Source organism: Quercus suber, unplaced genomic scaffold (genome assembly GCF_002906115.3).
Source record: "Quercus suber isolate HL8 unplaced genomic scaffold, Cork oak 2.0 scaffold_233, whole genome shotgun sequence".
NCBI classification, from domain to species: Eukaryota; Viridiplantae; Streptophyta; class Magnoliopsida; order Fagales; family Fagaceae; genus Quercus; species Quercus suber.
Genome location: NW_027069690.1, coordinates 197,536 through 219,855, shown reverse-complemented (window position 1 = coordinate 219,855; position 22,320 = coordinate 197,536). Strand labels below are relative to the sequence as shown.

At 38.4% G+C, this 22,320-nt stretch overlaps 2 protein-coding genes across 4 annotated transcripts; both read left to right on the top strand.

Annotated features, from left to right (window-relative positions):
• The first annotated feature begins 8,468 nt into the window (after positions 1 to 8,468).
• Positions 8,469 to 16,661, top strand: LOC112038483 (diaminopimelate decarboxylase 2, chloroplastic). Of its 3 annotated transcripts, none has more exons than XM_065780334.1 (8): positions 8,469 to 9,224; positions 11,116 to 11,290; positions 12,170 to 12,319; positions 12,812 to 12,973; positions 14,168 to 14,353; positions 14,758 to 14,880; positions 15,657 to 15,746; positions 16,394 to 16,661. In XM_065780334.1, exons 1-8 carry the CDS (start codon positions 8,734 to 8,736, stop codon positions 16,472 to 16,474), a joined length of 1,458 nt encoding a protein of 485 aa, XP_065636406.1. In that variant the 5' UTR covers positions 8,469 to 8,733; the 3' UTR covers positions 16,475 to 16,661. The 3 variants fall into 3 exon arrangements, with proteins under 3 accessions (XP_065636406.1, XP_065636405.1, XP_065636404.1); XM_065780332.1 differs by lacking the exon at positions 8,469 to 9,224 and adding an exon at positions 10,092 to 10,847; XM_065780333.1 differs by lacking the exons at positions 8,469 to 9,224; positions 15,657 to 15,746 and adding an exon at positions 10,091 to 10,847.
• Positions 16,662 to 21,006: 4,345 nt separating this feature from the next.
• Positions 21,007 to 21,761, top strand: LOC136070423 (uncharacterized). Its single transcript, XM_065780363.1, has 2 exons — positions 21,007 to 21,318; positions 21,441 to 21,761. The coding sequence occupies exons 1-2, from the start codon at positions 21,007 to 21,009 to the stop codon at positions 21,759 to 21,761; spliced, it is 633 nt and encodes a 210-aa protein (XP_065636435.1).
• Positions 21,762 to 22,320: the final 559 nt, after the last annotated feature.

Genomic DNA, 22,320 nt, shown 5'->3' with positions numbered 1-22,320 from the left:
AAATGGTGCAGATTAACAAAGTTCATACAAAACTACATATTTCCTTTTCAAATTTTGTTTATCACTTCCTAATATTTTTTCACATCTTATTGATATTTATATTATTTAATTAGAAAAGCAAATTGCACAAAATTGATATGTATATTTTTCACAAAATTAATGCACTAAAAGAGCAAATTGCACAAAATTTTAAGTTTTGTTACTTATAAAATAAGCAAAAGGTTTCTTTATAATTGCTTATTCAAAAAACAAGTAAGCTTAAGCCTACTTGAATCTTGACTATTAAATAAACCAAACTCAAACATAATATGTCATTGAATAAGCCAAACTCAAACATAATATGTCATTGAATAAGCTAATGAGCATGAGACATGATATAAAATAGAAACTATATTATGGCAATGAGAAATGATATGTCTATAACATTTTTACAACAAATCCTAAGTGGCAAGTTGTTACTGGTTGTTATTATTAGGGCAAAAAAGTAATCTTAGTGTTAATTTCAAATTTGAACCAATAACAACTAACCACCTGTGATTTGTTGTAAAAATATTGTAAACGTAGCATCTCTCTTATGGCAATTGAGAGAGAATCAGGCACAAAGTCATGATTCACATTTTCAATATCATCAGTTTCCTTGGTTGTTAGGTCAAAGGTATCCCTTATAGTCATTATTTTATCCATCTAAACATGATAATTCCAATTTTCACCTTCCAAAATTCTAATGACAAAAACCAAAATTTCAAAATCTCATTCTCACGAAAAAAGTATCTTGTGTGTTAGGTGTATGCAGTAAGCCTCTCCCTCTCTCAACCATTTTCACCACACGCCCATAATCATATCCAAACCCTAAACAATTATAGAGTACAAAATTCCTCATTTGATGCAACAACAAAATAATTAATAACTCTTTCATTTCTCTAACAAAAAAAAAAAAAAAAATGGCGAGGATTTGTTGCAAACTAAATTGCAACAACTTTTGCAAAATGCACACATATCAATGCCTCAAATAGACTCCATTTGGTGAAAAATTTAATCTTGACACAAAAAAATATAAGTCTGGACAGATGTCTATCTGAAGCATTGACACGTATGCATTTTTGCTAGAATTGCTAGCTACAACTTAATTTGTAGTAAATCTTTGCCAAAAAAATAAATAAAAAGAAAAAAGAAAATGAAAGCAACCAATTATATTGGGTCAATGGATTCTTTAGAATTTAGATCCTAAAAGAATTCCAAATGAAAATATTTTTATTTTTCCTCACGTTTGTTTAGTAGATGAGATAACAAGTTGAAGAACATCAAATGAATACCGTTTTCCTTTGTTTGGTTAGAAGGAAAGAAATTATAATGTGGTTAAATTTCTATTATGCTTTTATTATATAAGTAACATTTTTTTAAAAAAAGTATTACTTTTTTGTAAGTTACCGTTATACCACTAGTATATGAAAATAAAATTATTACTATTTTTATAAAACTTAAAAGTTTACTACAATTTCATTTTCAGATATCTGTGAGCATTGTAGGCTGTCTCCAGAAACCATTTGCCATGCATTATGGGAGTGCCTGAAACTTGTGGATGTCTGGGATTCCATTCCAGATTTTACATTTCGTCAGCTGCGCTCCTTTCCATCGTTCAGGGACCTGGTTTTCTTCGTACATGTGGAAGGGAAAAATCATAAGCTGATGGCAATGATCATGTGGACATTATGGTACCAAAGAAACCAACTTAGAGTTGGCCTAAAGGAATTTCTTATCTCCCAGGTGATCCCTCAAGCATCACAATCTCTCTCTGATTTCAAGATGCATCTCCCTCAGCTTGGCATGTCGACCACACCAACTCTCAAATCCAATGGTCTCCGCCTCCAAGTGGTTCTCTTAAGATCAACTTCGACGGGGCTACGTTTAATCTAGACTTGGGTATGGCTGGTTTGGGAGTAGTAATCCGCTTTTCACCAGACATTGTCGAAGCTATGGCAGCAGTAAGGGCAATTTCCTTTCCACAGGAGCTCAGCCTCAACTCATTTATCCTCGAAGGGGATTCGACAACAGTGATCAATTCTCTCAACTCTGCTGAAAACTCTCTTTCTCCCTTTGGTCACATTCTTTCTTCGGCAAAATCCACTTTAGTTATTAGGAATTGTATTTCTTTTTCTCAGCAGACTTGGTCACAAACCTAATTAAATATGTTAGACATGTTAGAGGTTTGTCGGTGAAGAACTAAATATGTTATACATGTTAGAGATTTGTTGGTGAAGATGTTGATTACAACTAATTTCTTTGAATAATATGAATGCTATTCTTTTTCAAAAAAGAAAATTTTCATTTTGTATTAAGAAATGAGTATGTGAATTGATGTTCAAAAATTATTATACTTTAAAAATCAAACAATCTTAAAAAAATCAAAATTTGAGAAATTCAAGGTTTTGTGGTCAACCAAAGTTCCATCAAAGTTTGAATTGTGATGAATTGATGATATCAAATTAATTTAATAATTAATTAAACTATAAATAACAAAATATATTAATTTGAATATTAGCAATATTGAATAAAAGTATATAAAACAATTTAAACCATTTTAATAAAAGTCTCTTATTCCTTTTTTTTTTTTTTTTTTGGAAACGTTCCTTTTTGTTTTTGTGTTATATATATATATATATAGAGAGAGAGAGAGAGAGAGAGAGAGAGAGAGAGAGAGCCCCAATGGGCCAATGGGCCAATGTATCTAAACCAATTAAAGGCCTAGCCCGTCTACATCAAGGCCGAACCCAAAAAGAGATGGATATACAAAAGGATACGCTTGGATTTAGAGCACTAAAAAACACTGCCACTGGCCCACTGGAGCCAAAATTTATGGGTCCAATACTGAACTGAACCACTTTTTGATCCTAATTTTTTTTGGGTAAAATTGATAATTTTTTTTTTTTTGACAACATTGATCCAAACTTTTATCAGATATAAAACATATCTTCCAATTTTTGTCACAATTCAAGTCTTTCTCGTAGAGTTTGTAGATATGTAATGTATTATGTTCAGATAGATACACCCATCACCGTCAGTGCTGATAACAAGAATAGAATGATGATGATGACTACTGAATGATATGATCATGTGATAGAATCAAAGTATAAATGCATCGAGTGTTAAGTAGAATGATTTGATCTGGACTATCTAAGAGAATTTGATATTGGACTCAAATTGTGAAATTGAGAATCAGAAAAGGGTAGTTTTGTCCAGCTATTAAAGAGCTTAACTATCTACTATTTAAGAAACTTCTCCTATTTGAAATTTTCATTTTTTTTTTTCAAAAATGTTCATACATTTCTATGTTTAAATAGAAATAAAATTAAAGGATAATTTAATAAAAGTACAATTCTAATTACTACTAAAATATTACTTAAAAATTATATGCACTTTTTATTAATTTTCAAATTACCTTATTCACTTATAAATTATATTATCAAAATAAAAACACAAGTTTTGCTAGTTATTTTTAATCCATTTAGGCCTTTTTTTTTTTTTTTTAATTTTAATATTATATATATATATATATATATATATATAAAAAGACGGACAACAATTGAGACCATCTAACTTTTTCTTTTCCTCTCCCAAGTAGGAGACTCTTCCTCTCGTCTTCTCTAAGCCGAGCCTTCTCTCCTTCTCATTTTGTAGCAAGGGTCTCTTCCTAGAGTTCATCTCTTTCTTTCTCCCCATCACTACCATGGACAACACGGTGGTGGAGGGTTTGTCAAATCTCTGTCTCACCAAAGAAGAAGAAGAGGAAATATCCATCAAATCGAGGTGCAAATCCGATCTACTGGAGGAGTGTTCGCTCAGTCTTTTTGGGCGTATCTTAGCGAATAGAAATCAGAATTTAAGAGCATTGAAGAACACCCTACGAATGGCATGGAAAATGGGCTCCGATCTTCAGATCGTAGATGTGGGTAGTGGTATTATGCAGTTCAAGTTCAGCTCGGAGTACCAAATGAAATGCGTGGAACAAAATGGACTGTGGAATTTCGAAAACAACTTGCTATTGTTGTGCAGATGGCAAAGAGGGCTCTCTGCCACAAACATAAGCTTCACACATTCTCCTTTTTGGGTACAGATATGGGGTCTCCCTTTTGAACTTATGTCTGATGAAGTGGGTAGGGAGCTTGGAAACAATATAGGAAGGTTCGTTGAAGTGGATCGGCGCGCAAGACACTCAGACCAGGCGAAATTTATGAGAATTAGAGTGAATCTCCAGTTGGATAAACCACTTAGAAGAGGGGGAAAAATTGCTAGTGTGGAAGGTGAAAAATTTTGGGTTAACTTCAAGTACGAAAGGTTCCCCATTTTTTGTTTCCAGTGTGGGAGGCTGGGTCATGATGAGAAGCACGGCACAGAGCTCTCAAACTAGCAAAATCCCAGACAGTACGGTGATTCGCTTTGAGCTCAAGGAAATTCAAAAATGGGCATGGACAAATCTCGGTCAACTAGTAGTGGGGGCCAAGGGGAGGGCAATACAGACCGACCTGAGGATAATCGTGCCACTGTAACGAAGATTTCTTCAACCTCAGTATCTGATAATGGCGATGGCCCTTCAGGTAGTATGGAAGACCGGAGAATTTCAAGTTCAAAAAATTTTGAACAGCCTAATGGCTTTAGTGAGGGAGATGGTGCACAGAGAGCAGCACGTGCTCAGTCAAATCGGAAGGAACAAGCTACTGTTGGGAGTTAGGTGCATGTGATGGGAATAGTAGCTCCTTTTCCAAGTTGCCGTGTAAAGCTTTGGACAATGAGAGCATGCGTGGAACAATGGGGAATTTGGGCAACGTTACAGCACGTGACTTGAGTCAAAGACCTTTGACTGATTTGCAAGGTGGCATTATGGAGTTTGTGGGCTCTGAAGACGCCTTTTCTTTAGCGGGCCAGCAAACCCATTCCGAAAAACAAGACATGGAAGTGAATAGTCCTATTAAGCTCGTTGCTGATCAAAGAAAGAAAAAAGAGACTGCTTTGGAGACAACGGCCAAGGCTTAGACGGGAAAATAAAGGCAATAGGCCAATGGAAAAGATTGGCAAGGGAGAAAGGGAAAAATAAAAGCCCAGGTAAGGAAATCCACTTAATGAATATTGGGTCAAAGAGAGTAGGGAAGCTAATATTTGAAGAAGAAAAATTAGTAGCTCCCCAGAAAAAGCTACGGCTAGCTAACACAGGGGACTTAACCAAAAATGATGAGAGATCGGCGGTGGCTACAAAGCAGCATCGCCGGGAGCCATGAATCCCTTAAGTTGGAACTGCCGGGGACTTGGGAACCCCCGGTCAATTCGAGCATTGCATGATATGGTGCGACGGTGGAATCCCAAGGTAGTGTTTTTGATGGAAACGAAAGCAAAAAACAGAAGAATGGAAAGAATAAAAAATAGAATCGGGTTGGCAAATGGTCTCTTTGTTCCTTGTGTTGGCCGAAAGGGGTTTAGCTATGCTGTGGGCTAGAGATATTGATCTGGAAATTAAGAGCTACTCTCTTAACCACATAGATGCGGTAGTCAATGACACGGAGAACAGCTTCAAATGGAGACTAACGGGTTTACGGTCATCCAGAGACCTAGAGAAGGTATGAATCTTGGCATTTATAGCTTTCCTAAACAATCAAATGCATCTCCCTTGGTTATGTTTAGGAGATTTTAATGAATTTTATCAAATTCTGAAAAACAAGGGGGAACCATCCGGTCTCAACAACATATGGATGGGTTTAGGAAGTTGATAGCTTGCATCTCCAGGATTTTGGCTACTATGGTTCTGATTTTACTTGGTGTAGACATGTAAGATGGGAGAATAGATATATCTAATATANAGTTATAAGGAAAGGAACACGATGGAGAGTGGGAAATGGGTAGCTAATCCATATATGGATGACAAATGGTTGCCAACACCATCTACTTACAAGGCCATCTCCCCCCAAACAATATCCTCCAATTTCCAATGGTCTCCTCCCTAATTGATCCAATGACAAAGTGGTGGAGAGTGAACACAATAAGGGCTGCCTTCCTTCCTTTTGAGCGGGAGACAATTCTAAAGATTCCCTTAAGTCATGACCTTCCCGAAGATAAAATAATTTGGATTGGAATAGACGTGGGGAATTCACTGTAAAAAGTGCCTACCATTTAGCATATAACTTACTGGTTTCAACTGAGAGTGTGAATGCTCAACTGGAGACCCATGCAAACTGATTTGAGGAAGCTTTGGCACCTAAATCTCCCACCAAAAATCAAGATCTTTGCTTGGAGAGCTTGTATCAATGGCCTTCCTACAATGGAGGCCATAAACCATAGAGGAATTTCCCATTCCAAGACCTGTCCGGTGTGTAAATGATGCTGAGATCTTGATCATGCCCTCCTTAGTTGTGCCTTCTCATCCTCGGTTTGGATCTTTGGCTTGAAAATCCGCTACGCATCCATGGTACTAAAAACTCTTTCCTTGACTCTACTATCTGTATTCTCTCCAATGCAACGCACCAAGACTCAGAGCTTTACTTTACTATTGCTTGGGCCATTTGGTATAATAGAAACAAGGTTGTTCATGAAGTTGCGGGCTCCCTCTTAATCAGGTATGGCATTTAGCGAAGAGTAATGTTGAAGATTATGTGAACTCAGCTTTGTGGAATTTCAGTCACCAAAGAACTTCCCCAACCTGCTGGGTCCTCTCCCCATGGTTTTCAAAAATAAATGTTGATGGGCCATCTTCTGAATTGGATAACTCTTCTAGCATCTTTTATCATTAGAGACAGCCATGGCCAAATTGTGGCTGCTCTTAGCAAGCCTCTCCAAGCTTGCTTCACTGCTGAACTCGCGGAAGTGATGGCGCTGGACATGGAGCTCTCTTGGCTCAGGAGCTTCAACTATCTAAGGTTATATTTGAATCAGATTCCCTTAATGTCATCCAAGCAGTCCATGATAAAGCTACTGGCAGCAGCTATGGGCACATTGTGCAAGGTATTCATCAAGTTAGTGAATCTTTTGAAACATGCGTTTTCAAGCACCTAAACAGGAACTTCAACTCCATTGCTCACGAGCTCGCTCAACTTGCTAGAAGATCTGGAACTCAACACCTTTGGTTTGGGGTCACGCCCCCTTGTGTAATTCCTTTTATTTCAAGCTGATATGATGTAATTTGTGTTTCTGCCTTGTTTGCAGGCAGATTCTGTATGACTCTTTGTTATGGTTTAATTCCATATCATTTCCATTTCAAAAAAAAAAGACGGACAACGATTTGCTCCGCACAGGTTTGCTGGAGCTGCTGCACTAAGGGTTAGGTGGCAAAAAACATAAAAGCGACACATGTTTATTGGTCTCATGCAACGCACATGACCAATTAATTCATTTGAGATGACAAATGGCGTTAAAACATTTGCTCCCACCGTGACCCAGCCATATCAAACACAGCCTACCACAAAACCGGATTTTTTTATAAAATAACTACAAAACCCAAACAATATATTTAGTTAGGCAACGTTTCAAACATATTGCATTTTTAACAATTCGACTTTAGAGGAGTCGATTTTACTGTTCATATCCCAATTTTTTTCGTCACGTAGATAAAAAATCGAGTCCTTTATAGTCAAATTTTATACATAGAAATCGACTTCAGTGGAGTTGTTTTCAATACAAAGAAAACGACTCCAGCAGAGTCGTTTTCTTTGTATTGAAAACAACTCCACTGAAGTCGATTTTACTGTGTAAAAATTCACAGAAACATCACGTCATTGCCGGCCTGAAAAAAAAACCTCACAACCTTCAAATCCAAAACGGAGTCGTACCCACTGATCTGATCCGATCACCTGAAGCTTTCGCCGGAGTTTGGTCAAAATCGGCGCTGGGTTCGTTGGGGTTTGGTGAAATCAGCGCCTGGGTTCGTCGGCGCTCGTCGGCGCCTGCTTGCTCGTCCGTGTTGCTCGTCTGCTTGCTCGTCGGCGCTCGTCGGTTCGTTTGCTGGGTTCTTCTGGGTTCGTCGCGCCTGGGTTCGTCGGCGCTCGTCGGCGCCTGGGTTCGTCGGCGCTCTTCGGCGCTTGGGTTCGTCGGCGCTCGTCGGTGTTGCTCGTCGTTGCTCGTCGGCGCTTGCTGGGTTCTTCTGTGACAACTGAAGCAACTGAAGCTTAAGTGTTCGAGCTCGTGGGTTTATGGGGAAATCGACTTCAGCGAAGTCGTCTACAACACAAAGAAAACGACTCCACTGGAGTCGTTTTCTTTGTGTTGTAGACGACTTCACTGAAGTCGATTTCTATGTATACAAAATGACAATAACAGACTCGATTTCTTGATTTACGTGGCACAAAAATAGGCGATATGAACAGTAAAATCGACTCCTCTAAAGTCGAATTGTTAGAAATGTAATTTGTTTGAAACGTTGCCTAATTAATAATATTGTTTGAGTTTTGTAGTTATTTTATAAAAAAATCCCACAAAACCCATTGGTGTCGATAAAGCAACGCACTAGATCCAACCACTCAGCAACCATCAACACACAAAAACTCCATTGACGACAATCCAAGAAGCCAGTTCGACAGAGAAACGTTAACGGAGAAATTGCACTCACAGCTGGTCTGGTCATGTGCTCTGGACACATGTCACTTTAAAATCCCTGTCCTTTTTAAAACTCTGTACCTTTCTTTTATTTTATAAAAGACCCTAGTTCTTCTTTAGAGACCAATTATCAAACAGTTCTCAGGCGATCTTTCTTCGTCAATGGCGGCTACAGGTACACACTTCCTCTGCTACTCCCCAACCTTTACCAAAACATTAAATCACTCTCTCAACCAAAACCCATTTTTCAAAATCCCAACTTTATCTCTCAAAACCACCCAAAAGCTGTCTCTTTCTCTTAAAGCCATCCTCTCCCCAAACCCTGCAAAAACCCTAAACCAAAACACCTCATTTCAGCATTGTTTCACCAAATCCTCAGATGGGTTTCTTTACTGTGAGGGCCTTAAGGTCCAGGAAGTCATGGACTCTGTTGAGAAGAGGCCATTCTATCTCTACAGTAAGCCACAGATAACTAGAAACTTTGAGGCTTATAACCAGGCTTTGGAGGGTCTGAGCTCTATTATTGGGTATGCTATTAAGGCCAACAATAACTTGAAGATTTTGGAACATTTGAGACAGCTTGGTTGTGGTGCTGTGCTTGTCAGTGGAAATGAGCTGCGGCTGGCACTCCATGCTGGTTTTGATCCCACTAAGTAAAGTCATCTACACCCACTTGTGTTTATTTCTGATTATGCTTCTGGCTCTGCTTTGTTTTCCTTTCCTTTATGTTGTACCACATTTTTATAGTATAAAATGAAATGCATTATACCTTAGGCAGTGTTACAGTTATTAATATTTGAATGTTGTTGATACTATTAGTATTTGACTAGTAATGGTGTTAGTAGATCCGATCACCTGAAGCTTTCGCCGGAGTTTGGTCAAAATCGGCGCTGGGTTCGTTGGGGTTTGGTGAAATCAGCGCCTGGGTTCGTCGGCGCTCGTCGGCGCCTGCTTGCTCGTCCGTGTTGCTCGTCTGCTTGCTCGTCGGCGCTCGTCGGTTCGTTTGCTGGGTTCTTCTGGGTTCGTCGCGCCTGGGTTCGTCGGCGCTCTTCAGCGCCTGGGTTCGTCGGCGCTCGTCGGCGCCTGGGTTCGTCGGCGCTCTTCGGCGCTTGGGTTCGTCGGCGCTCGTCGGTGTTGCTCGTCGTTGCTCGTCGGCGCTTGCTGGGTTCTTCTGTGACAACTGAAGCAACTGAAGCTTAAGTGTTCGAGCTCGTGGGTTTATGGGGAAATCGACTTCAGCGAAGTCGTCTACAACACAAAGAAAACGACTCCACTGGAGTCGTTTTCTTTGTGTTGTAGACGACTTCACTGAAGTCGATTTCTATGTATACAAAATGACAATAACAGACTCGATTTCTTGATTTACGTGGCACAAAAATAGGCGATATGAACAGTAAAATCGACTCCTCTAAAGTCGAATTGTTAGAAATGTAATTTGTTTGAAACGTTGCCTAATTAATAATATTGTTTGAGTTTTGTAGTTATTTTATAAAAAAATCCCACAAAACCCATTGGTGTCGATAAAGCAACGCACTAGATCCAACCACTCAGCAACCATCAACACACAAAAACTCCATTGACGACAATCCAAGAAGCCAGTTCGACAGAGAAACGTTAACGGAGAAATTGCACTCACAGCTGGTCTGGTCATGTGCTCTGGACACATGTCACTTTAAAATCCCTGTCCTTTTTAAAACTCTGTACCTTTCTTTTATTTTATAAAAGACCCTAGTTCTTCTTTAGAGACCAATTATCAAACAGTTCTCAGGCGATCTTTCTTCGTCAATGGCGGCTACAGGTACACACTTCCTCTGCTACTCCCCAACCTTTACCAAAACATTAAATCACTCTCTCAACCAAAACCCATTTTTCAAAATCCCAACTTTATCTCTCAAAACCACCCAAAAGCTGTCTCTTTCTCTTAAAGCCATCCTCTCCCCAAACCCTGCAAAAACCCTAAACCAAAACACCTCATTTCAGCATTGTTTCACCAAATCCTCAGATGGGTTTCTTTACTGTGAGGGCCTTAAGGTCCAGGAAGTCATGGACTCTGTTGAGAAGAGGCCATTCTATCTCTACAGTAAGCCACAGATAACTAGAAACTTTGAGGCTTATAACCAGGCTTTGGAGGGTCTGAGCTCTATTATTGGGTATGCTATTAAGGCCAACAATAACTTGAAGATTTTGGAACATTTGAGACAGCTTGGTTGTGGTGCTGTGCTTGTCAGTGGAAATGAGCTGCGGCTGGCACTCCATGCTGGTTTTGATCCCACTAAGTAAAGTCATCTACACCCACTTGTGTTTATTTCTGATTATGCTTCTGGCTCTGCTTTGTTTTCCTTTCCTTTATGTTGTACCACATTTTTATAGTATAAAATGAAATGCATTATACCTTAGGCAGTGTTACAGTTATTAATATTTGAATGTTGTTGATACTATTAGTATTTGACTAGTAATGGTGTTAGTTTCAGTGTGATTTGGTGTTGTTCTTGTGTCATCGTTTCTGTAGTCTTATTTTTTGGTTTTTGGTGTTTGAATGAACAGGTGTATTTTTAATGGGAATGGAAAACTTTTGGAGGATTTGGTTTTAGCCGCTGAAGCAGGTGTCTTTGTTAATGTTGATAGTGAATTTGACTTAGAGAATATTGTAGCAGCTGCAAGAATAGCTGGCAAGAAGGTTAATGTTTTACTTCGGATCAACCCAGACGTGGACCCTCAAGTATGTAATGACCAGACTGTAATACTTGTTGTTATGGATTGTATAGTGTGTAGAGCCTGTAATTTGGTAGTTAAGACAACAGTTTTTACAGAATTTAAATTGACTGCTTAAAATTTTTTGCCAATTGACTGAGATCATTCTTGATGACAAATGGAGTTTTGTAACTTGAGAAAATTTGAAGTTTTTAAAAAATATGCATCAGCCCTTATTCAACCGTTTTTCTTGAGATAACAATCTCTAATAGGAGGGTACTTGATGCATGTAATTTGAATTATTCAACTGTTCATTAGTTTCAAAGTTGAAATCATGTATACCGTAGGATTGCTCTTGTTTTCAAAATTCACTCTTGTTTCCCCAGTAATTATATGTCTTCAAAAGCAAACATCATTGATTTTTATTTTATTTTTTCTGTTTGAATTGAAACTGATAAGCAATAGACTTATTAGAAGACATGAAAACATAATTTATTCAATCTTTTTTGGCTATTATGTTAATCTAAATGGAACTTAATCAATATTTCTGGGACCTTGTGTGACGCCCCATATCCAAAGGAAATAAAATTGTACAATTGGTTTTGGTTTGTGGTCTTCTCATGCATTACACCTTTGACAGGTTTGGGGTGGGAAACCTTGACCAAACTATTGTCAACTACGCTCTCTAATCGCCATTACCACTTTTTCGGCACTACTGTTATTACACCACCTCTATTGTTATGTCTATCTCTACTGCCACATTGCATCACATACTCTGAATTACCTTAGCACCAAGGCACCCCCATTTCTACACTATCAGCTTGGCCTTACCACCTTATTCATCTGTATTGTTAGGTTGGTCTAAGCTAAAGCTTTATCTTACTAATGTATCTTTTTCTTTTCTTAGGTCCATCCTTATGTTGCCACTGGGAACAAGAACTCCAAATTTGGTATTAGAAATGAGAAGTTGCAATGGTTCTTGGATGCTGTAAAGGCGCATCCTAATGAGCTGAAGCTGGTGGGAGCTCATTGCCATCTTGGGTCCACCATCACCAAGGTATTTCAACAACTTTGTGTTCGTATCCTTTCATTTATTTCATGTAATTACAATTTTGAACCTGTAGAAGATGAGTCTGGGACATGTATGGCCATAGTACAATAGTTATTACATTTTTTCAGTGTATGATAGCTATTACATATCACTGTTCACATGGCGAAAAGTAAACTCAAGATTTTAAAAAAATTGTTATTTGCGCAGCTAGTTGTTTGATGCTGCTTTGCAAGCCATTGGCTGTAGCTGTAGAAATATTCTTCTCCCCTTTATTTGTTGTCTTGTTATCTTGCCGTTTATGCTGATGTTGATCTTGTTTTCATTCTCTGTTTGAATTAGTTATTTTATTTTATTTTATTTTTATTGTTCTGTCAAATTGCAATGGTATGCATTTAGTTATTTTCTGTGACTTTATGAAAAAGTGAAATTTATATTTTTTTTAATTTTTAATTTTTTTGTTAATATAAAGTTTAATGCTCTGCTTTTTTCTATTTACAGGTGGACATATTCAGGGATGCTGCGGTTCTTATGGTCAACTACATTGACGAAATCCGAGCTCAAGGTTTTGAAGTTGATTACTTAAATATTGGAGGTGGACTTGGGATAGATTATTATCACGCTGGTGCTATCCTTCCCACACCCAGAGATCTAATTGATACTGTGAGGATCATATCTCTAAGTCTTGTTTTCTGGCCTTTATTAAGTATGAAATTCATGCCTGCATGTCTAATAATTCACTTGAAGAAAGAGGGAGTTCTTGATACACGGGTAGCATTGCTCGCACCATGCACTTGTGTCTAGTGTGGGCTGCTAATTTTTGTCCTCAAACCTGATCTTAGAATGATAAGTGCAAAATAGGTTATTAAATTTCCAAAAAAAATGTAGAGCACATGAGGTTTTGAAGGAAAATGGTTTTCATTTTACCATGGTCTTCATGATCTACTGTGCCTCACTTCAATTTCTTGGTTTATATGGAAGCCCAATCTTAGTCAGAAATGAATTAACCTTGACACAATGGTCCTTGTACCAATTGACTTCTCCTCTCCCCAGAAACAAAGGATGAAGGATATGGTCAATAACACAATCCTCTATGCATTGTGACTTGTATATTACCCATCAAAAGAAACTTCCGCTTTATTTGTGACCACAGATTTTGTGCCCCAAAATGTGGCTGTAAGTGAAACAGGCTCTTTGTTAGGTAAAATAGGCTGACAAAGAATTTGCAAAACACGGAGTTAAGTGCTTTGCATTCGAGAAGGCTAAATGTTTTAACTTATTTTTAATGGCCAACCTATGATATTATTCTATAGATATATGAAAAAAAAAAATTTGTGCACTTTTATAATGCACCACAGTACAAATGATTGCATATATAAGCACATATCCATGTTTTTTTTTTTTTTTTTACCACATATTGTAGTGGCTCTGGTTTTTACTCAGATCTAGGGGCCATAAGTATCTAATAGAATGCAGTAAGGATTCATTGCCAATGTCAATCTAATATATACTCCAAGCCTAAAAGGATACATAACTCACCTAGTCTTCTGATACTTTTTATGATATTTAAAGCAACATCCCCCAACCCTCTCCAAGAAATTCTCTTTTTGTATAGTTTGGGTTTATTTTTTGCGAATTATAATATCATTAACATATTTGAGAAATTTGTAAGGTTTCATTGTAAATAAATTTTTTGACTAATTTACAGTATTAGCGTAGGATTAAAATGGATGACAAAAGGTAATAAAAGGCTTCACTTCCCAGTGGGGGATATAGTTATTTAGAGAATTAGCAATGTTCTTACTTTGATCAATATGAAGGCTCCCTGAATCCTTTTAACCTTGGTGGTTCCTGCAGGTTCGAGAGCTGGTCCTTTCACGAAATCTTAAACTCATCATTGAACCTGGAAGATCATTGATTGCAAATACTTGTTGCCTGGTTAATCGCGTTACTGGGGTCAAAACTAATGGAACAAAAAACTTTGTGGTGATTGATGGAAGCATGGCTGAACTTATCCGTCCTAGTCTTTATGATGCTTATCAAGTAAGAATTTGACTATAGCTAACTGCTTACTTCTGTAGTAGATAATTATATTTATGTGAATTGAAGATAATGGACATCTAATTAGCTTTTTAAAGCATATTATCAAATGCTTTCAATCTAGTACTTGAAAAACAATCTTCAACATTCTGTTGTTACTTGTTAGTCAAATATTGTAATAGTTAGTGGCCGTTTGCCCTCATATCATACCTATATAACAGTGTAGTACCAATCTGGTAAAAAATCTAAATTGCTGGTGCTCATCAATGCTACCTACATAACAAATGCTCTTGTATTTTTGCTCATTTTGGACTTAATGATAAATATTTCTCTAATCACCATGGCTGTTCACACATTACATTGTTGTGGCTTTTCATCACAATTGACTTGTCGGTACCTGGTTGCAGCACATAGAGCTGGTTTCTCCTGCACCACCTGATGCAGAGACCTCAACCTTTGATGTGGTGGGCCCTGTCTGTGAGTCAGCAGATTTCCTGGGAAAGGATAGAGAACTTCCAACTCCAGCCAAGGTATTGTGTAGGCTTCCTGTTGGATAGTTACAGCTATAATTTTCTTCATATCCTTTTCTTTTTTTTGGGGATGGGGGGTTGGTGGTGGCTTTTATGCATGTTCTAATGAGTGAAATGACAACAACAACCATCGAGGCTAAGTTCCCAATGGACTGGTTGATTGGCTATGGATCCTTAATAGACTAATTAGTGTTGGTTACTCGTATTCTTTTCCACCATTTTATCATATCCAAAATCATAAAATTTGTGATGCAGGGAGCCAAGATTTTATGTTTTTATTTGCAATTGATATTGTTTTTGAATTTGAATTTTGTTATTAATGTTGAGGGTTTTAAGCGATTCAAATTAGATGTTTTCCATGTTGGTGTAATCCTCTAAACCCTATTTAACTTGTACTCTTGTAATGGTGAAAGACAAATGAATTTGAATAAGATTAATTATAAGGAGTTGAGAATGTCTCCTCCCTTGTTTCCTTTTGTTTGGTGGTGCTGCCAAACGCCCTTAGGTGGTGAAGCCTAGGGTTTGTTCTGTTGTTCCTTTTGTTACTCTTTTATTTCCTATTTTCTACTGTGTGCATCAACTTGTCACCTCCTTCATTGACACATCCTTTTTTATTTTTTCATCTAAATGTTATTTTAGATCTTCTTCTACCATTTTTTGGTTCCCTCAAATTTAATCAACTCACTCATCCTCACTAGTGTATTCCAAGGTGTGAAACCCAATAAAAGATGACTATTCTCTTTTTAAATTCTCTGATCTAGAATTTCACTTTGCAGGGAACTGGTCTGGTTGTTCATGATGCCGGTGCTTACTGCATGAGCATGGCATCAACTTATAATCTTAAGATGCGGCCGCCAGAGTACTGGGTGTGTCACTGACTTCACATTGTCTATATTTTATACGACACATCTATGCTGTACAAATGATACCAGAAACTTTGAATTTTCCATTTTATATTTCCATCTAATTACACAATTAAATTTAGTGGTGGTTTCTACTGCTTTCAGTAGCTCTGAGTCCTCTGACAAATTTAAAACTTATGCCTCAACAAGCTCCTGTATTATCAATCTTATTTTGCTTGGAAATTTCTACTTTAATTCTGAAGACCTTGTCAGTTTTTACCAACATGTTTCAAACTATCTCGGACATTTATGGATTAGTTATGAGAAATTGTATTCCCCCCCCCCCCCCAACCCCACCTTTTTTTTCTCTCTCTCAAGAAGCTGCACAAATGATACTAAAAAATTTGACTGCTCCATCTTATATTTCCATCGCATTACACAATTAACACTAGAGTTGGCTTCCATTGCTTTTAGTAACTCCCACAAATTTGAATCTTATGCCTCAGTGAGCTCCTATGTTATCAATCTTAATCACAGAAATTTCTGCATCTTTAATTCAGAATATCTCATATATTATGGAATAGTTATAAGTCATTGTATGATTGTATCCATTGCCTCCTCTCCTCTCCTTTTTTTTTTTTCTCTTAAAATGCTTTGTTTATCATTTTTAGGTTGAAGAAGACGGATCGGTGACCAAAATCCGGCATGGAGAAACATTTGGAGATCATTTAAGATTCTTTGAAGGGCTTTAATCAACATCATGGGTTGTGTCTGTAACTCCAGATCAAGATACTTGTGATTTGCTCTTGATGCATGGTTGCATTATTTCATGTTGGATGTTGTGAATTTGAATATTGAATTTGCAGATGCATTTTTTGTTTGCACTAGCCTCTTATTTGAGGGGAAGCATGAACTTAAAATTTTCAATATTTTGAGAAAGGAAGAGTGAGAACTGAGAAGCCCTGATAAATCAACTAAATAAGACCTGTAGCTTTGAACACAATAGATTAGGATGCCTACTCTTCCCTAACCCCTCCCCCACCCCTCCCTCATCCTATGCACCTCACCTTCACCCCCTCCCACAACCATCACTTTCTTTTTTCCTTTTTTGCCGCCCTTCCATATTCCTCCCCCCCCCCCTCCCCCGCTGCTTCCCTCCACAGTTTGGGATCTTCCCATATCCTTATCCCTCTCTTCCATCATTGCCTTCCCCATCCCCACCACTTCAAGGATCTAACCATGTTTTGCCAAAACTGCCTAATCTTGCACCTGTACCTGCACCTTTAGCCACACTAGATATCCTCACTATAGAAACTTCACAAAATATCCCTCCTTTACCTCTATCGTCGAACCACAAGGGCATTAAGAGGTCGTTTCATGCCAAACTTTTTTCTTTCTCTTTTGACGGGGGGTGGTCTGATTCGTATGCTATACATGAGTCATGTCGAGATGCTAAGAGCTATTTGGGTTGGACATAGGGGTATGGAGTGGATCCTTTCTTGTCTCGTCGATATACGAGACTAGGTGCCTGGTCGAGCTTTACATTGTAAGAGATTTAGGGAATATGGAAAGTTGATAGAGTTCTGTGGGAGATCTAACAAAGCTGGTCTTTTTGTAGTTATTGCGGTATATTTTGGAGGGTCTAGGAGAGGCTCTATTATGATACCAGCAAGCTACAATCGTGCAAGTTGGTCTTTGTTTCAAAGAGAGATGAGGAATTTTTTCACTGGTGCTAAATCGGTTTCTATGGCTGAAGTATCCTTCAAAAATGGTGGTAGTGGAGGCAGTCAGTTTGCTAGTGGTGACTGGAGTGGGAAACTTTTTTCTGTTTATGGTAATCAGTAAAAGATCAGGAATTTTGAAAATTTTGGAACAAATTTGGGGCAGAACGGGATTCTTGGAGTTCCTGTAGAAAATGTTTCAATCATAAATGGCAGACCCACGTGGACATAATTTTAAGTTGACTCCTGCTAGTTTGGCTTTGAGAGTGTGCAAGCCTGAGGGCGAGAGACGTATTGTGACTTGTTTGGGTGCAAAGGATTTCAGATGGCCTAAGGTTTTAAGTGGTGGGTTGGAAGTTACTAAACAAACTGGTGGGCTTGTCAAAGCCCATCCCGTGGCTACAGTACCATAGCTAAGTGAGGGTACTTTGGTCAAACTAACTCTTTAAAAGGGCGAGTTTTCGGGTCGTCGGTGACAACAGCGGTGCCAGCGAGTGCGATGGAGGGTTACAAGCTTGGGTTTTTTGGCGAGGAGGTGACCAATCAGAGGAAATGGGATGAGACCCATACTTCGATAGTTGGTGTTTTGAGGGTAGGGACAACGGTGAGGCCGATGGGTCCTAGGATTGATGTTTCTTCTAATCATCGGCATCAGGGTGCTGCTTAAAACTTTTTTTCTCCTCTGTTGAGTCGAGGTAGCGAGAAGGGTCTCTGTTTTGGAGAGAGAGATAACTCCACGGTGGTTTTAGGTGAGAATGGAGAAAAATGGAGCAATCCTATTGCTGAACTAGTGTCGCTGAGCCACTTGGATGGGGTTGAGCTGTTACATGAAGGACTTGATCATGTTCTGCTTCAGTGGAAGCACAATGATGTTAATCTTATGGGCTTTTTTCGTGGAGAGGATGAGAGTGGATTTTTGGAATGCTCACCTTTATCTAAATGGGATCCCAATGAACAAAAGGAGTTGGAGGTGATCCAGGAAGGTGATAAGGGAGAGGTTCAGGGGCTGGCGGTGAAAAATTCGAAAAATGGGTTTGTAGCCTAATGAAAATTTTCTGTAGAATTGTGGGTTTTCTTATTGTTAAGCACGGGGATCAATTTTTGGCTCTATTTCGTCTTCTTGAACAAGACTGTGTTGATGTTGTTAGTGTTGAGACTTCTAAAGGAATTGTGAACTCAAAGCACAAAGGGCTTAGAGAACTCAAATGTTTGATTTTTTTCTATTAATTATGATGGGTTAGCATCTAAGGGGAGCAACAGAGACTTCTTAGTAAGTATGGGGGCGATTACCAGTTTTAAATGAGTTTACGGCTACTATCTTGGAATGTTAGGGGATTAAATAATCCTCAAAAGCGAGAGGTATGTAAAAATCTTCTCAAGGAGTGGAAGTGTGATATAGTTTGCTTTCAAGAAACTAAGCTGTCTTCTTTAAACTCTTCTGTCGTTCGAAGCCTTTGGGGTAGTTCGTTTCTAGATTGGGTGGTTCTAGATGCAATCAATATTGCAGGGGGGGTGTTACTGGTTTGGGACAAGAGAGTTTTTGAAAAAGTTGATTATGCTGTTGGTCTATTTTCTGTTAATGTTTTACTGAAGGGGGTTGTAGATGATTTTGTTTGGGCTTGTTTAAGAGTGTATGGGCCTAATGAGGATAATCAGTGGGGTGCTCTGTGGGAAGAGCTTACAAGGATACACTCCAAGTGGAATATGGCATGGTGTGTTTTTGGAGATTTCAATACCATTTGATATCCGAGTGAAAGATTTGGCTGTGAGGCTTTTAGTCCTGCTATGTTTGCTTTTTTAGATTTCATTGAGGCTAATTACCTTGTGGACTTACCTCTTGAAGGGGCTTCGTTTACTTGATTTAGAGATTTGTGGATAGTTTGTATGTCAAGAATTGATAGAACCTTGGCATCGGTGGATTTGGTAGATCACTTTGGAAATGTGTCTCAAAGGGTACTCCCTCATGTAGTTTCTAATCATTGCCCTCTTTTGGTGGTAGCTAGTAGTGTTAATAAAGGTCGGAGTGCCTTTAAGTTTGAGAATATGTGGTTGAAAGAAGAGGGTTTTGTAGAGAGGGTTCAACAATGGTGGAATGGGTATTGCTTTTCGAGTTCTCCTAGCTTTATTTTGACTTATAAATTAAAGTCTCTTAAAGAAGACTTGAAAAAGTGGAATAACGAGGAATTTGGGGATTTGGCCTTTAGGAAGAAATGTCTTTTATCTAAATTGTTGGGTTTGGATGCTAGGGAGGACTTGTTAGGTCTTTCTGAGGAGGATCTAACTCGTCATAATTAGATTAAAGGTGAGATTGCACATCTTGCCTCTTTGGAGGAGATTTCTTGGAGAGAAAAGTCCCAGATTTTATTTGTGAAGGAGGGGGACAATAATACTCGTTTTTTTCATCGGGTTGCAAACTCCCATAAAAGAACTAATCATATTCGGAGTATAGAGGTGGATGGTGTCCTCTATGAGGGTGAGGAAGAGGTACGGTTTAAGGTGGTCCATTTTTATTAGAGTTTGTACACTAAGTCAGATACTTGGCGTCCTTCTATGGATGGATTAGAGTTTGCTAAAATTGAGGAGGATGAGCGGCTTGAATTAAAGCCCCAGGTCCTGACGGTTTTGCTATGGCATTTTTTCAAAAAATGCAGATGTGTAGTGGAAATTGATGTCATGGCCTTTTTTGATCATTTCAATAAGAGCTTAGAGTTTGAACAGTCTCTGAATGCTTCTTTTCTATCTCTGATTCCCAAGAAAAATAATGCATTGAATATAAACGATTTTAGGTCTATCAGCTTAGTGGGCAGTGTGTATAAGTTTTTGTCTAAGATTTTTGCTAATAAATTGAGGCGGGTGCTGGATAAACTTATTTCGGAGTCACAGAATTCTTTTGTTGGTGGTAGACAGATTTTGGATTTAATGCTTATTGCTAATGAATGTTTAGACAGTAGACTGAAGTGTCGTACTCCAGGGGTGGTGTGTAAGTAGGGGTGTCAAATCATGTTCGCGTGTTGGGTTCGTGTCGTGTCAACTCATGAGTATTCAACTATATGGGTCAACACTAACCCGACATGTTTATTAAACGGGTCAAGATTCCTCAACCCTAACACGATTCATTTATTAAATGGGTCAGTCATGTCGACCTGTTTATCTGATTTTATCAAAATGAAGAAAAACATTTATGAAAAAACAAGCAAATAAATATTTTAAATATAAAATTCAAAACTAATAAGTAACTGCATCACAAATAATCATTCAAAACTAAAGTATATCTTAATATCATAAATAATCAATCACAATATGTCAAAGAAAATAAATCACAACAACTAATAAGTTTATATACCTAAGGTTTGAAGTGTATATTGGTAAATTTTTATTTAATTAAACGGGTTAGACGGGTCAAACGGGTTCCATATGTTGAACCCTAACCCAACCCGTTTATCAAACAGGTCCGTCGTGTCAACTCGAATATGACACGAACTCATTAAGCCCCAACCCGTAACCTGTCAATTTCGTGTTGTGTTGTATCGGGTTCGCGGATTGTGTCTAATTTTGCCACCCATATGTGTAAGTTAGACATTGAGAAAGCATATGATCATGTGAATTGGGACACTTTGTTTTATCTGTTGGAGAGGATGGGTTTTGGGGATAGATGGAGGAGATGGCTAAAGACTTGTGTCTCTACCATTCGATTCTCAGTTCTGGTTAATGGATCTCTTGCTGGTTTTTTTGATAGCTCTAGAGGTCTCAGACTAGGTGATCCTTTGTCTCCCCTTCTCTTTCTTTTGATCATGGAGGTTTTAAGTCGTATCCTGAAGAAACTGAGGAAGGTGGTTTCATTCAGGGTTTTCATGTGGATTTTATTAATTCTACTGGTATCCGTGTTTCTTACCTTTTATTTGCTTATGATACCATTCTTTTCTATGATGCCTCTAGAGAGCGGATTCTTTCTATTAGTTTGGTTTTGACTTGTTTTCAAGCTTTTATTGGTTTGAAGGTGAATGTGGGGAAAAGTGAAATTGTCCCTATTAGGGAGGTGCGTAACATTCAGTCTTTGGCTAATATTCTTCAATGCAGGGTAGACAGTTTGCCTATGATTTACTTGGGCATGCCATTGGGAACTTTGTATAAAATAACCTCTATTTGGAATCCGATCCTTGAGAAGATGGAAAAGAAGCTTTCAAGTTGGAAGCATCTTTATTTGTCGAAGGGTGGTAGACTCACCTTGCTGAAAAGTACCCTTTCAAGCCTTCCGACTTATTACCTTTCCCTTTTTATTATCCCCAAAACTGTGGCAACTAAATTGGAACGCATTTAGAGGAATTTCTTGTGGGGTTCATCAATTGAGTGTTTCAAATATCCTTTGGTGGCTTGAGAAAAGGTTTGCTTACCACGTGAGTTGGGTGGTTTGGGAATTCGGAAGTTGGTGTCTTTTAATCAGGCCCTATTAGGGAAATGGCTTTGGAGGTATGGCCATGAAACCACTCATTTGTGGCGAAGGGTCATTGCCATGAAATATGGGAAGGGAAAAGGGGGTTGGTGCACTAGAACTTGTAGTAAGGCTCATGGTTGTGGGTTATGGCGGAGTATTAGTGAAGGGTGGGAAACTTTTGCTAAGCATTTCTCTTTTGTGGTGGGGGATAGTTCTTGAATTTGTTTTTGGCATGATAAGTGGACTAGGGATGTTCCTCTTAAAATTCTTTATCCTAAGTTATTTTTGTGTTCAGCTAATAAGGAGGCTTGTATTTCTAATGTGTTAAGCCCTCTAGTGGGTAATAATGACAGAGTGTGGAGTTTAAGATTTCATAGGAAATTCAATGACTGGGAGTTGGCGGCTTCCTACTCCCTACTTCATTTCATCCAAACCTGAATTCCTC

Excerpts from the sequence above, each read along its gene's own strand:
- LOC112038483 (XM_065780334.1), top strand. The coding sequence starts at position 8,734 with ATGGCGGCTACAGGTACACACTTCCTCTGCTACTCCCCAACCTTTACC. Across the intron at positions 9,225-11,115 it reads GCTGGTTTTGATCCCACTAA|GTGTATTTTTAATGGGAATG; the intron begins GTAAAGTCATCT and ends TTGAATGAACAG. Across the intron at positions 11,291-12,169 it reads ACCCAGACGTGGACCCTCAA|GTCCATCCTTATGTTGCCAC; the intron begins GTATGTAATGAC and ends TTCTTTTCTTAG.
- LOC136070423 (XM_065780363.1), top strand. The coding sequence starts at position 21,007 with ATGTGTAAGTTAGACATTGAGAAAGCATATGATCATGTGAATTGGGAC. Across the intron at positions 21,319-21,440 it reads GGATTTTATTAATTCTACTG|GTGAATGTGGGGAAAAGTGA; the intron begins GTATCCGTGTTT and ends ATTGGTTTGAAG.